Genomic DNA, 14,090 nt, shown 5'->3' with positions numbered 1-14,090 from the left:
CCCACTCACATGCATCGAAAATCTCGTCTCTCCAGACAAGCTTCAAAAGTATATCCATCGACTATCTTCCTCGTACGATTCCTGCTGTCGCAACCAATGCAGATATGGCGGCAGACAACGAGGCTGCTGTCGCTAGCAGCGCAAGCGAATCCAAGCCTACTCAGGGCTCGGGCGACTCCAATGCCGCTTCTAACAATGGCCAGTCGCGCCAGGATGGCAACCGTCGCAATCCCCGACACGACCATCGACGACCTGGCAAAGGGCGCGCCGAGAAGGGACGTGGTGAATTCGGGTATGTGATAATAGGGGACCTCTTTCTAGCGCAGTTTCCAACGTGGCTAACAAGATGCTAGCCGTCAGAAGGGCGACAAGCGCAAGAAGAACGACGAGTACAAGGAGTACAAGCGCCGCAAGCTGAACAAGCAGGGCGATTCTGCGGATGGCGAGTCTAGCAACAACCCCTTCTCCAAGGAGGAGATTGCTGCCGAAGAGCGACGACCGAAGCGAAAGGTCGCTGTCATGATTGGATACGCGGGCACTGGCTACAAGGGCATGCAGGTGAACGGCAACGAGAAGACCATCGAGGCCGACCTGTTCAAGGCCTTTGTTGCTGCTGGTGCTATTTCAAAGGCCAACGCCGACGACCCCAAGAAGTCGAGTCTTGTGCGATGCGCCCGAACCGACAAGGGCGTGCACGCTGCCGGCAATGTCATCAGTCTGAAGCTCATCATTGAAGACGAGGATATTATCGACAAGATCAACGCCGAGTTGCCAGAGCAGATCCGTATCTGGGGTATTCAGAGGACGAATAATGCCTTCAGTTGTTACCAGACCTGCGATTCGCGATGGTATGAGTATCTCATGCCCAGCTACTGTCTTCTGCCACCTCACCCCGAGACCTTCTTGGGCCGAAAGCTCACTGAGTTGGCCAAGGAGCATGGCGTGGAGGATGAACTGGCTGCTAGTATGGAGGATGTCAAGGACTTCTGGTCCGAGGTTGAGGAGAAGGAGATCAAGCCTATCCTCGCGAGACTTGACCCCGAGACCAAGGCCGCTGTGATGGAGAGGATGCACGTTGCAGAGGAGGCAGAACCCGAAGCAGACAAGGAGCCCACAAAGGCTGAGGAGGGTGCAGCTGCCGAGGAGAAGCCCGCCACTGAAGCCCCTGCGGCAGAAACCGCTGCAGAGACTACCGCAGAGACTACCGAAGCAGCTACCGACCCCGATGCTATGCAGACCGACAGTATTCTGGAAAGCCACAAACCTAAGAACCGTGAGCTTGGTCCAGTTGACTTCGCTCTTCGAGATATCAAGGCGGCGTATGTTGCCGCGAAACGACGATACCGTATCAGCACCGGGCGTCTGGAACGTCTCCAGGAGGCCCTCAACAAGTACAACGGCACGCGCAACTTCCACAACTACACCGTTCAAAAGTCCTACTTTGACGCCTCCGCGAAGCGACACATCAAGTCTTTCGTGGTCAACCCCAAGCCGATCATCATCAACAATACCGAGTGGCTGTCTCTCAAGGTCCACGGACAGAGCTTCATGATGCACCAGATCCGCAAGATGGTCGGTCTGGCAAGTCTGATCGTCCGCTGTGGCACACCCCTGAAGCGCATGGACGAGAGCTACCAGAACCAGAAGATGGCGATCCCCAAGGCTCCCGGCTTGGGTCTATTGCTCGAGCGCCCCGTGTTCCACAACTACAACCGCAAGGCGACTGAGTCACTCGGAAGGGAAGCGATCGACTTTGGAAACTACGAGGAGAAGATCCAGGAGTTCAAGGATAAGCAGATTTACACACGCATCTTTAGCGTAGAGGAGAAGGAGAACTCGTGAGTAATGATGCACCCTGTGGTCGGACGAAAGCTAACAAGACATGCAGGTTCCACATGTTCTTCAACCAGATCGACCAGTTCAAGACAAACCACTTCCTGTGGCTGACGGCTGGTGGCATGAAGGCTGCTGAGATCGCCAGGAATACGACCGGCGAGAAGGTGCAGCAGGATGTCGACAAGCAGCTGGGTGATGAGGATGAGGACCCTGAGGGCGGAGAGGGTTAAGAGATATGCGTGTAATACCGGAATTGGGATAGAGTTAGACCCTTGCTTAACTGTCCTGGGGTATAAACGAGTATTGTTCAATGTATGAGGTACGAGAATCATTCCTCGGAGTTCGGAAGCCTTCAATTGTACATGTTGTGAACTTGTTGAGCAAGAATGAGCGGTACTGCATACTGTCGTTGCCTAGAGATGTGATGAACTGTCCAAGATGCTGTGTAAGTGAGGTAGGAATTCGTAGATCCCTGGTGATAAGATCAGTCTCGGTGACACGGCCCCACATGTCCCGGTGAAGGTCGGTGTGAGCTAAAGTTGAAGCCTCAGGCACCAACAAGACCCACCGCACGCGAGCACAATTCGAGGGTTTGAAAACCCCAATTTAGCGACCCACCCTCACAGACTCCAAAACTTGCAACGGCCTTTCGCAACACCAAGCACCCTTTGTCGTCGTCAACTAACGCAGTGCACCGTCAGTCAAAATGAGCGCCCAGGCCCTGAACAAGATCGCTCCCAACAGCCCTTCGCGGCAGAACCCCTCCGAGCTCGAGTCGAGCATCGCCCAGGCTCTCTACGACCTCGAGACCAACACTGCCGACCTCAAGGTTGCCCTGCGACCTCTGCAGTTCGTCTCTGCCCGTGAGGTGAGAACACCATGAATCAACGAAAAAAAAACCTAGGTTGTCCGAGAACTTCCTGTTCCCACAAGAAACCCTGTTTGCAATGGCCCACCACTTCGCCCCCCGACGCGCCTTCGAGATAATCTTTGCTCCTGGAGAAAAGATTCAATGCGCAACCTGTGTCGCCGGGGCGGGCGTGCCAGCCGGAGTATCATTGACTTCTGTGGAACAGGACGGGAAGCGGTCCAAGGTTTTGTCCTGGAGCTCGCATGCTGACTTGGGATCTTGATTAGATCGAGGTTGGCCACGGCAAGAAGGCTATTGTCATCTTTGTCCCCGTCCCTTCCCTGCAGGGCTTCCACCGTGTTCAGCAGCGGTAAGATATCCTACTCTTGTATGATTGAAGCCATAACTAACAATATTCAGCCTGACCCGTGAGCTCGAGAAGAAGTTCTCTGACCGCCATGTCCTGATCCTCGCCTCGCGCCGTATCCTCCCCCGCCCCAAGCGATCTGCCCGCTCCCGCAACACCCAGAAGCAGAAGCGACCCCGTTCGCGAACTCTCACTGCTGTCCACGACGCCATCCTCGAGGATCTCACCTACCCCGTTGAGATTGTCGGCAAGCGCGTCCGCACCAAGGAGGACGGCTCCAAGCTCCTCAAGGTCATCCTCGACGAGAAGGAGCGTGGTGGTGTTGACTACCGCCTGGACACCTACTCTGAGGTCTACCGACGTCTGACTGGCCGCAACGTCAACTTCGAGTTCCCTCAGAGCGGCCCCGCCGACTACTAAGTCTGCGGAATTAATCTGTGTCATGAACAATTTTCTCAGGGCTGGGAGTGATTTTAACATTGGTTGGTCAAAAAAGGGCTTGGCGTCTTAAAGAGAAGTAGCTTGATGAATGGTACAAGCTGCGGTATGATTTGACAAGACAACTTAAACACTTCTTCCGTCCATGACTCGTCCAACATTGGGTATCTAGATCTATGTGCCTCATGCCATGTGTGTCTGTCTTTAGTGTCTTGACTCATTATCTTTAATCTTGTCTGATGCGGCCAACTCCTAGCACGCACCAGTATGCTAGCTCTTTCTTCTCCCGAGCGTCCTTATCCTTCCCAGGCGCTGTACCGACGTCCTGCTGAGAGTCGGCCTCCCATTCCATCCTGACAAACATGGGTATCTCCAGAACATCCTCGTCCTCCCTCAGTGGACTCTTGTCCACCTTGTCACCGACCAAATCCTCGGGGCGTAGTGGTGCGGGAACCACTTCCAAGATGATGCTCACCCAGTTCCGGCCGCGTTCCCAGATCTTACCAGCTTCAGGCTGACCATTGCTGTCTTCACCCTTCCGCCTCTTGTCTCGGTCATCATCCTTGAGAGCGTCATCCCACATGTCCGTGTTGGCCCCAACCTCGAACTGAGGGCACAGAATGGTCACCTTGCTGGAGAACCTTCCAGGTGTGCTGTTTGGCGTCGCAAGCGTGACTTTGATGCCGTCAAAGATGGGGTTGTTGAATGTGAGAATGTAGTGATAGGGGTTGAGAGGTTTTAGAGGAGGCTCTAGGGAGATCTGTGGACGATGGGTGGTAGGAATTGGCCCGGCTGTGGGATTGAGAGGGCGGATGCTGATTGTCGGGATGTAGGCCTTTGCGACAAGGCGAATCTTGAATCTCGTCGACGTGACCTTGTTTTCTGGCTTGGAGATGATATGTCGACACACCGAGCAACGTTTGGAACGCTTCGTCCTGAGGAGGTATGGTATCGGTCGTAGGCCATCCTGGAACCGCTTCACCTCTACCTGCTGGGCGTTTTGCTCGTTGGAAGCAGTCGTATCCCATCCCTCCTGATGTAGCTTCTTGATTTCGGCAGACTCATCTAGATCCGCCAACTTGAGCCCTTCCTCTGTATTGAGAGCCTCCCGCATCACGTCTGAAGGACCCTGACGCTTCCGAGTGTGTCCATGCCCTGTGTAGATGGACATTATCCGAGATAGGGCAGCTGGGGACGAGAAGCCGACGTTGTCATTGAGCAGAGACATGCCACCTAGTGAAGCATTCGCATCTACCAACTGCGCCTGGTAAAAAGACTTGAGGTTGGCAAACTGCAAATCCGTGTCCACATCGTTATCCGCCGGCGGTGGCTCCTCGGGGTTCTCCTTGCGCCGCTCCTTGAACTCCTTTGCTGTGAGCTTGAGGTCGCCGCCGTTATTGATCTTGGAGAGCTGCGAGTGGATGCCGCTAGGGCGGTCAAAGTCGATGCCGATCTCGGTCGAGGTCCAGTTGCAGTACTGGCAGAAGAGGGCGTACGGGCCGTGACCGTGGGACGAGGCGTCTGTTGCGAGATGGGCTGGGTCTGTAGGCGCCAGCGCCATGACCTGGAGGGGGCCGATGCATACGGGGCATTGGTAGCAGCTTCGTGTACACCTGTGCAAGTCACGTTAGGACGGAGATATTATGACTTGGGAGGGTTGGTGTGTACCTGTTGCCTTCGCTGCGGAGGTTGCTGCTGGGAACCTCAAACAGGCAGTTGGGGCAGTAGTACGTGACTACCTCCTCGTTGACACATCGTGGGCATCGAATCTGCTGGCAATCTTCGCAGTAGAGGAGGTGCTCGAGGGGGTAGAGGCTGAAGTTGGATCGAGGGGCACGGGGGTCAAATGTTCGCTCATCGTCGGAGGAGTCCTGTGGCTGAGGGCTGTCTGGGAGGTCGGGAGGCGACAGGTCGGAGCAGGGACATTGTATGTACGTGTAGGGGATCACGGGCGCCATGGCAGCGGTCATGTCCCGGAGTTGACGAAGCTCGACATTGGGTGAAGGGAGCTGTCTGGAAATCGGGGCCAGGTGAGGTGGTCGGTGTGAGGTGAGCAGCGGCTGGCTTTCGGTGAAGATCCAATCAGGTCAGCTGATCACCTCAATCACCACACCCTCACTCTCACTCTTTCACAGCGTTCTTGTCAACGTGTCTATCGTTTCCGTCGCAGTGACATATCCCGCTGTCTTGATTTAATTTCATTCAAAAACATGAGAAGACTTAATTGAAAGACATGTTCACCAAAAACGGATTGATCTTCTAACAAGACAAAGCTGATGCGAACCAGGGAGCCTCCAAACATGGCATTCATTCCCCCACGTGAAATCTTGCCGAATCGACAAAAAGCAACAAATGGATTGTCTCACAAAAAAAGAAGAAGCAGGCGTTTTCAGTCCCGCTCTCCGCCCTACAGCCCGTTTTCAAGGTACTAAACCCCATCTCCCGAGTCAGTGGCGTTATTCAATTGGGGGGACGATGCCCGGAAAAGGGCGGTCGATGCTTCGGTTGGTGAAACACACAACTGAACAAGAGACAAGCATATTTTTTTCTGACACAGGCCCTCTAATTGATTTCTGGCATCCGCTCTCTGACGGGCTTACGGCGGCGAAAAGAGGCGCTTCCAGCCTTTCGATAGCTTGACTGCGAGGTGTCCAGCCTAGTGTGGGAACGGTAACGGGAAGCTGTCTAGAACGGCCTGCTGGAAGCAGCTATTGATGAGCTTTTTCTTTCTCAAAAGGCAAAGCCGATAGCGGCGTTTCTTCGTCCATGGGATGAGACCAGATGCTTTCAAATCACTCAACTCGTGTATCTTTGTCTCGCTTTCGGGCTCCGGTCTCCTCACCTTGACACCTGCACAACATTCTGCGGGGCCAGCTAACAAGGGGATGATCAATTGAACACGGCGGGTCGATCCATTTTGTTTTGTTGACTCTCTCGGTCGTCGCGTCATGATGAAAGCACAACTTTGAGGGTTGGACCACCACCAATGGCTAAATCCTTGGCCTGCAACCATGTCAAGACTAAGGCGAGCTGAGCTGGCACGGGGATCAAGGAAGAAAAAGAAGGACCACCAATACTTGGTATTAGCGTATCCTTTGCCAAGGGAAGCTATGAAGCTATAATGAGGATGAGCAGATAATATGTGGAAGACTTCTAGAGCGTTGCCTTCTATGACGATAATATCATCTCCTCCTATCTACCATTCTTCCAAGAGTTATTGCGTCATAAAGAAGCAGCATTTGACAAGAGCTAGAAGTACCTTTGGTCTTGGGGTGCCTCATTTATTTCTCAACCGCGTGTTGGCCAAAGCTCGCCTCCCGTGCTCTGGACCATCTGCCCCTTGGCCTAAGCAACTCACTAGTCCACGAGGCTTGCTGGATTTACCGAAAAGGGCTGAAGTATTGAAGTTTCCTGGGTGCCTGGACTGCATGAGGTGTGTGTCGTCTTGTTTACTTTGCCACCCGAGATGTTAAAGGGTCCAAAGGAAGGGGATCTCTTTGACTGCGCGAAGACTCCCATTGGGTATCTTGCAGGGATCTTGGCCAATTACGATCAATATCTCCGTACCCTCACTCAAATTGAGATATAGAACTAACACGTTGCCACTAAGCTAGCAAGTGTCTTAGATAGTGACCTAGTAGTGGGGACTGGTACCGTGTGGGAGTCTTCGCGCAGTCAAAGAGATAAGCAAGATCAACGGCTCTCTTGTGATGATGAACGTCAAAGCATCCAGGGGCATGGCTGATCCATGGCTTCGGATCCCTGGTCCTTTCAGGTGGAGGCGGAGGCTCCAATTTCAAGACCCGCCGGGCTGGACGAAGGATTAATCCCCGATCTAATGGAACGTCAGAGACTAACTAACTAATAGATGGGCTTAGATTAACCACGGATTGATAGAGCTCATTTCACCATGGACATTTGAGCTTCGCTCTTTCAGGACAGGACGGACAGCGAAATTACGCCATGATTTCTTCAACCAAAGCCAAGACTCTCACAACGCCCATCATCATGCAATTCCCCGCTACTGGGGTGTCCGGTAGGACCGGCCTTTGCGTTTTCCTTTGACGTTGGGTCCCCCTCTCAAAGAGGGTGACGGCATGATGCTGAATGCATGCTGCACAGCTGAGTCAAGGGTTGCGTGGACCTCCTACAGACGTGTGCCGCTTCGTGGGTGGTGTTCACAGGCAGTCCGATAGATCGGATCGGAGCTGAAGCAGCCAGCCACACATGGAGATGGGCAGACAAATGGGGGAGGCTCTCCTGTTTCTGGACCGGTGAATGGATCCTTCACCTCTTGTCTTGCTGTACGACGTGGGATGAGAAAGGCCAACAGCGTCGAGTGTATGTAATGCATGCATCAGCTCACGCCGAGACCGAAGCATAATGTTGACACAGCGGGGTCCAGATCTGGTGGTTTCCACGGCCGATCAGAGCCTTGTTGCCAGCTGAAGCTCTTGCTTCTGGCGGTCGGCGAGCTGCTTGCAGGGATCGCCATCTTGTCCCACAAGATGAATGGGTCGCGCTAATACCGGTGGCTTGAAGGGTGTCTCACAAGTTTCTTGTCTTGGGGCCCATACTCCAAAACGCAAATTCCGACCGTCGGGGGGCTTCCTAGCCGAGAGGAACCCAATTCCCCAGGGTTCTGGACTTGGGTGCCTCGCGTTGACGCGCGCGTGCGATGCAGTAGTTAGTGAGCTATTAACCCAGGCCTGTCCCCTGAGGTGATCTCCCGTCTGGCGAATTCTCTCTTTTCTTGAGATTCCCTGCGTGGCACTCGTTTCTCATCATGGAACCCCGGGCTTGACGACTGGTTTCCTAATAGAGGCGACATGTCGGGTTTCTTTTACACCCTTTGACCCTTCCCCTTTGCCGTTCCCGACGACACGAAGCAACCATTGTTTCAACCAACCAAAGATCGCAGGCCGATTGGAAGGAGGGCAAACCATTGAACGCCTCTCGGAGTTGAGCTCTGGGGAAAGGAAAAAACGCCAAAAACAGATTTCGCGGCCCAGGTACGAAGGCTTGGCCTGCAAGATCCCGTCGACACGGCTGGCAGCATTGCTTGTTGAGCCGCGCATTGCTTTCGCATCAATCATTGCATATTTTTTATGACCAGGGGGAGGGGAAATCCTTTCTTACATATACGACCTGGGGAGCTTCAGCACATCCTCACAACGACACGAGTGAATCTTCACACAACTTTTTTTCTTCAATGGCAGGCTCGAGGAGGAGTCCTCGTTTGAGGCAGTTTGGTGACTTTCTCGAGGCCAGAACTGATTCTCTTCCTTCTGTGCAACGGTGGGATGGTGCTGCAAGGACATGTACTGACTGGGACAACATCCGCCGGGTGAGTTGGTATCTACTCTTGTGGTTGTCAAAGACTAATGATGGGATATAGGACCCGGAACTCTGGTTCAGGAATGGAAACTGTCTGGTTCACTTATATGGAAGAGGACAGTCAAGAAGAGGCCCTTCATTCAAGGTGCCCTTCTCAGCCCTACTGGAGACACAATGTTACCCTCTCATACAGCGATTCCTCTTCTGGGAGGGTATTCAGACCCCGAATGTACGAGAACTCATCCTCTGGAGTCGAAGGAACCCCACACGAAAAGTCGAGCTGTATATCCCACCGCCACCGACGACAGACAAGACACAGGCATTCCACTACCACTTGGCAACTCGCAACTTTTTCGCATGGGTGTTTCGGAGATCAATGGTCGGATCAAGCCTCGGCGGCGCCCTCATCGGACTCCTTCACAGCATGCACGAGTTTCGCTCCGGCGTTGATGATAACGTGGCGGACATGATGGACTACTTTGACGAGGAGGGTTACTTGGACATGGCTAACCAGCCTAACCACGCCTTGGCGATGCTGCAACTGGCCGAGTTTTTTGAGATGAAGGAGCTTTACGTCAGAGCGTTTGCTCACTGCGTTGGAATGAGTGATCGCCTCTTTAACAGTCCCATCTTTCAGGTATTACACACTCGGTGAAGAATGTTGGAATCAAGCCACTGACGACCAAATAGGAACTCAGCCCTGAGTCGCGCAAACTCATTCGCAAGGGTCGGATAGAGATGGAATACCGACTGACTCAGTCGACGACCATGCTCAAGACGTTTCTCGACGATGAACTCTCCGAGGCGCACCTGAGCGTTTCGGCTGGCGCTCTAGCTCACCTTGAGAGGTTTCGAAGCTTTCTCTTGTCATTTTACACGACAAAGATGGGGTATTACCCGCCTACTACTGTTGAACCAGATATCGATATTTTCGATCCTCGCATTTATAGGATCATGCGTGAGGATTTTGAGGCTCTTTATGACCTCTTGGTTGATGATGGGTTCACTTCTACTTCTACCATGCCCCCAACAGCTCATGGAGGCATCTGCACATTACAACTAGTGCAATCATTTGATCTTCAACGAGACTACACCCCTCTCGAACATCCTCTCCCTCTACTTCCCGACAACAACCATGGCTCCCGCCGGATGTCATGGTTTCCTGGACGCGTCACCCTCCGGTCGGATCGCCGGGTCACGGCTCATGCGGCACTGACCAATGCGTCCAACCTGCTGAAACCGGGCGTGTCCCAGAACGACCTCGTGCGAGCCTACCGGAGATTCGAGGAGGATTCCATCATGTCGCCGAATAAAGCAGACAAGCAGGAAAAAGTGTCACTCGCTGACGCTCGCAAGGTCCGGTGGATCTTGATCTATGCCGTCTGTCAGGTTCTTCGGACCGCGACTGATGTGCCGCCCGAGGTTGAGGAGGATCGCGATGAGGCTAGTTACAGCCTCTGTATTTCTACTGATAATATCCCGCCTTGGAGTACTCCTCGTGAGATGGGTCATATTCTTCGGCGGCAGACACAGATTGTTACTGGTTTCGACTGGAGTGTGCATGAGGATTCGCACATGGAGGAGTCAAGTGGCAAGATTGAGATCAAGCCTGATATTGACTATTTCGCTCTTACTCACAAGGAGCGCCCTTCAAGTCACTGTGGTTCTGGCAATATTGAACGCCGAGCTTCACTTCCTGCACGCCCATCACGGTCAAACTCGGTGACCCAGGCCCTCAGTCGTTCTTCGACTATACGACGCTCTATGCGCATGTTCAAGTCTTCACCGGCTAGCACACCTCCGCAGACGGTGACGCCGCCTTCGCGACCCATGTACCACGAGATCGTTATACATGGGTATGGCAATGGCACTAACGACGTGAACTTGGAGTCTGAGGAGCCGCATATCGATGCTACAGGATGGCCACAGAGGAGTGACTCGACAGGGTCAAAGGGGGATGAACTCGTGGCATCACCCGAGAGTATGGAGAGCAATGACGACACGATTGACTCTCCTCTCGATACACCTCCCATCGTGGAGTACTACGTTGAGCCTCCTATACCCAAGGACGTCAAGGCACGACGTGAAAAGAGACGTGATGTCATGTCCATGGTTGCGCGCTCCGTCTCGGGCCGCGTCTCCAAGCGACGGCCCATCAGCGCCCTCTTCTCCGACAGTTCCAGATACGCCGAAAACGTGGAACACATGGTTGAGCGTCACAGCTCACTCGGCGGCAAGTCTAGACGCCATAGCATGCTCCCCGATCTCCGTCGCAAGGGCGGCCTATCCCGCAGCGCCACATTGCCATCCCGCGCGAACGGAGAGGAGGAGCCATATATCCTTCATGAAGACTCTGACTGGACAGTCATGCAGACATTTGTAGAGAGGGAGGATGACGAGATGTTGTCGGCCTGGGATGAATACGCAGGTTTGGGAGGATTGACGGATATGAGTCGTTGAAGTTTTTTAACGGCTGTACTTGTGCCCGCTCAGCAAGCGGTGATTTTTTTCCTTTTCTGTCTTGTTGTTTTTAATGCAGATACCCCCTTCTTTTTTTCTCTTATGTATGAACGACATGTCTAGACGAGATAGCTTTACTACCTGCGTTGAGGGATGGGAATTTGCTATGGATTACTTTAGCGTATTTGTCTGGAATTATTCCACAAAAGATGGGATTGCTTTTTCGCATTCAGTGCTTCATGGGATATCTGTTACAATGTAATCTGTGTTGATCTGCCTCTACTTTGTTGTCCTCTGTATCCTTTGCCTGGAATTGCGCCTTCTCTCGTTGTTGACGAGACGGACCTAAGAACTCCGCCTATGTATCTTGGGCCCCCTCTACCAAAGGGCTTTACCAAAAGACCTGGGATCATCAATGTTCATGCTGCGACATACATGGCCACGAGCGTGAATGTTGCTCCATTTGGATTTTCCCTGATGCCCGACGCTACTGGGGAAGGCTGCAAGATTGAAACCAGCCGCTACAAGAGCAGATGGTCAACGGCCCCTTCAAAGACCTGATTGCTTACGACGGTGAAGTCATGGCTCCTCTTGGCGCGTTCAACTATATGCCGGCAAGGCTGTTCGATATAGAGCAATGTTTCTTCGAGGTGAACAGAACAGGCACAGTTTGCAGACCCATGCCTTGCTTTCATCCTGTGATATAGAACTCGACCTAGTTACGCAGTTCTAGTCAAACATAAACGCAACGCAAGTTACTCTGCTTTCAATGTTTACATCATATTCAACAGGCTGTTTGCTACATTTCCAAAACCACCACTTCGCTATGGTTGTGTCGTTCAGCTATACCAGCCACTTTGGTTCCACCTCACCTATAACCTGTCAGCATCCACATCAGAAATGTTTGATCAAGTTTGAACTCACCCAGTCTGGGTTAATCTTCTTGAGGTCAGAAATCCCAAGGTTGGCAGCATCAATAGCAATCTCGTACTTGAGGATATCAATCGCCCTCTCAACGCCCTCGGCACCATAGACATTAGAGTACATAAAGGATCGACCAAGGCCGATGGCTTTGACGCCTAGAGCCAGCAGCTTGATCACATCGGTTCCGTAGCGGACGCCGCCGTCGGCCCATACTTCGGTCTGCTTGAACACCTCTGGGGCTTCGTTGTGAATCTCGAGCGCGGTCTCAATGGCTGAGGAGACGCCGTCGACTTGGCGGCCGCCGTGGTTGGAAATGATGATGGCTGGCACCTTGTGCTCGACGGCGAGTTTGGTATCTTGGACACTGTTGATGCCCTTGACTACCACGGGGAGGTCGGTAAGGCTGGCCAACTTGTCATAGTATTCCCACTGTTTCTTGTTAGTTGACGAAGGATTATGTTCACGCAGCGGTCACTTACGTTGAAAAGAGACAGCTCCTCGCTAAGGTTTCCATTGTTAGTCTGTGATGGTTCGTTGGAAGGGTAGCGGGCTTACTCGGGGTTGAACGAAGACTCAAATCGCCTACGACGAGGTCGGTTACCGTCAGCGACAGCATCAACGGTAAAGACGATAGCAGCAGCACCAGCCTTCTCGCTGCGAGCGAGGAGCGCTTTTGTGTTGGTGTCGTTATTGTCAAGGTATAGCTACAGGCAGCAGTCAGCCTTGGAGCCTTTCGCACCGAAATCAGGGTTCATTTTGCCTGCTGGAAGAGGATCTGGCCCTCCGCCTTTTCAGCTGCAATCTCCTCGATCGTCTTGGAGGCATAAATTGACGGCTGGATGGTGGTTAGATAAAGGTTTCACTGCATGAAGTGGGAAAAGACATACAATGTAGAGAATATCTCCAGCAGCAGCGCCCTTGACAAGGCCCGACTCGGCTTCAGGATGGCATCGGATGCCCTGGGCTGCTGGACTAATATAGAAGGGTGCCGAGAAGTTATGACCAAGAATGGTAGTCCTAAATGCCTCGGTCAGCAATAAAATCACCAGATATGTCTTCACCCATCAGGACTTACGGCAGTGAATTCCTGACCTTGGTGATGTCAGTCAAAGCCCTCTGTCTGAACGTGTATCTTTGAAAGGCCTCGAGGTTGTTCCGATAAGACCACTCCCCGCCAGCACCGTGACGGAACCATGAGTAGTTGCTCTGTGGCAGGTAGTTGCGAGCAGCAAAGTCAAAGTCGTGAAGGGTAGCGATGGCGGAAATGTTGGGCAGGGTACCAGGCTCGATTTCACCAAGGAACTCTTCAAGACCAATATCAGGCTCATTTAAGAACGGACGAGCCGCAAAGGCACCAGATGCCAGGGCAGCTGTAAGCAACTGAGGACGCATAGTGAAAGGGATTTCAAGCCAAGACCTCGATCAATGGTGTAGACTGTACTGCAGCTACCTCGATGCAGGAACCGAGCATGCTCTCACAGGTTATATACGTCGAGGGCATTCGTACATGCAAAACCCCCGGCTTTGAGGCGGCCGCCGTGATACCATACTAAAGTGTTCAGGAGCTGGCATCGGACTTGGCAGAGATCCTCCATCGGGCAAAGATTCCAAGTTTGGTGCAAGTGATGTATTCCGCAAGCCCTAAATGGAAAGAGAGCAACCCCCACGGGGCGATGTTGCTACAACCCAAGAATGCGGTCTTTTGGTGGGAGGGCCGGTGGGAGGTCCGAAAAGAGTATGCAGGAACCAATGTATATCCCCACGTTTGATGTTACTATGACTTGGTCAATCATAATGACAGGAACTCGCAATTTAAGAGATCAGGAAGAAAGAATCACAGGCCGGCGTGCTTGGTCAAAGGCTCGACGAGAGCTCGAG

General features: G+C 52.8%; 5 protein-coding genes across 5 annotated transcripts; 3 read left to right on the top strand and 2 right to left on the bottom strand.

Moving 5' to 3' along the window:
- Window positions 1-104: 104 nt before the first annotated feature.
- On the top strand, window positions 105-2,066 carry NECHADRAFT_79540 (uncharacterized protein; the record flags this gene model as incomplete). Its single annotated transcript, XM_003045545.1, has 3 exons — window positions 105-292; window positions 354-1,838; window positions 1,889-2,066. 3 exons carry the CDS (start codon window positions 105-107, stop codon window positions 2,064-2,066), a joined length of 1,851 nt encoding a protein of 616 aa, XP_003045591.1.
- A 466-nt stretch (window positions 2,067-2,532) lies between these two features.
- Window positions 2,533-3,637, top strand: NECHADRAFT_100270 (40S ribosomal protein S7). The gene is made up of 3 exons (XM_003045544.1): window positions 2,533-2,704; window positions 2,974-3,056; window positions 3,107-3,637. Exons 1-3 carry the CDS (start codon window positions 2,543-2,545, stop codon window positions 3,471-3,473), a joined length of 612 nt encoding a protein of 203 aa, XP_003045590.1. The 5' UTR covers window positions 2,533-2,542; the 3' UTR covers window positions 3,474-3,637.
- An 80-nt stretch (window positions 3,638-3,717) lies between these two features.
- Window positions 3,718-5,449, bottom strand: NECHADRAFT_93018 (uncharacterized protein; the record flags this gene model as incomplete). Its single annotated transcript, XM_003045407.1, has 2 exons — window positions 3,718-5,104; window positions 5,160-5,449. 2 exons carry the CDS (start codon window positions 5,447-5,449, stop codon window positions 3,718-3,720), a joined length of 1,677 nt encoding a protein of 558 aa, XP_003045453.1.
- A 3,254-nt stretch (window positions 5,450-8,703) lies between these two features.
- NECHADRAFT_79537 (uncharacterized protein) lies at window positions 8,704-11,288 on the top strand (the record flags this gene model as incomplete). The annotated part of the gene is made up of 3 exons (XM_003045543.1): window positions 8,704-8,838; window positions 8,890-9,465; window positions 9,519-11,288. The coding sequence occupies 3 exons, from the start codon at window positions 8,704-8,706 to the stop codon at window positions 11,286-11,288; spliced, it is 2,481 nt and encodes an 826-aa protein (XP_003045589.1).
- Window positions 11,289-12,127: 839 nt separating this feature from the next.
- On the bottom strand, window positions 12,128-13,604 carry NECHADRAFT_39199 (uncharacterized protein; the record flags this gene model as incomplete). The annotated part of the gene is made up of 6 exons (XM_003045406.1): window positions 12,128-12,160; window positions 12,213-12,641; window positions 12,692-12,713; window positions 12,768-12,916; window positions 13,046-13,229; window positions 13,288-13,604. 6 exons carry the CDS (start codon window positions 13,602-13,604, stop codon window positions 12,128-12,130), a joined length of 1,134 nt encoding a protein of 377 aa, XP_003045452.1.
- Between the last annotated feature and the right edge of the window lie 486 nt (window positions 13,605-14,090).

Source organism: Fusarium vanettenii (assembly GCF_000151355.1).
Source record: "Fusarium vanettenii 77-13-4 chromosome 4 genomic scaffold NECHAsca_19_chr4_3_0, whole genome shotgun sequence".
Lineage (NCBI taxonomy): Eukaryota > Fungi > Ascomycota > Sordariomycetes > Hypocreales > Nectriaceae > Fusarium > Fusarium vanettenii.
Note: the sequence above shows the minus strand (reverse complement) of the source record. Positions and strands in the feature narration are given on the sequence as shown.

Coding starts and splice junctions, on each gene's coding strand:
- NECHADRAFT_100270 (XM_003045544.1), top strand. CDS start 2,543: ATGAGCGCCCAGGCCCTGAACAAGATCGCTCCCAACAGCCCTTCGCGG. Junction 2,705..2,973: donor AGTTCGTCTCTGCCCGTGAG/GTGAGAACACCA, acceptor GATCTTGATTAG/ATCGAGGTTGGCCACGGCAA. Junction 3,057..3,106: donor TTCCACCGTGTTCAGCAGCG/GTAAGATATCCT, acceptor AACAATATTCAG/CCTGACCCGTGAGCTCGAGA.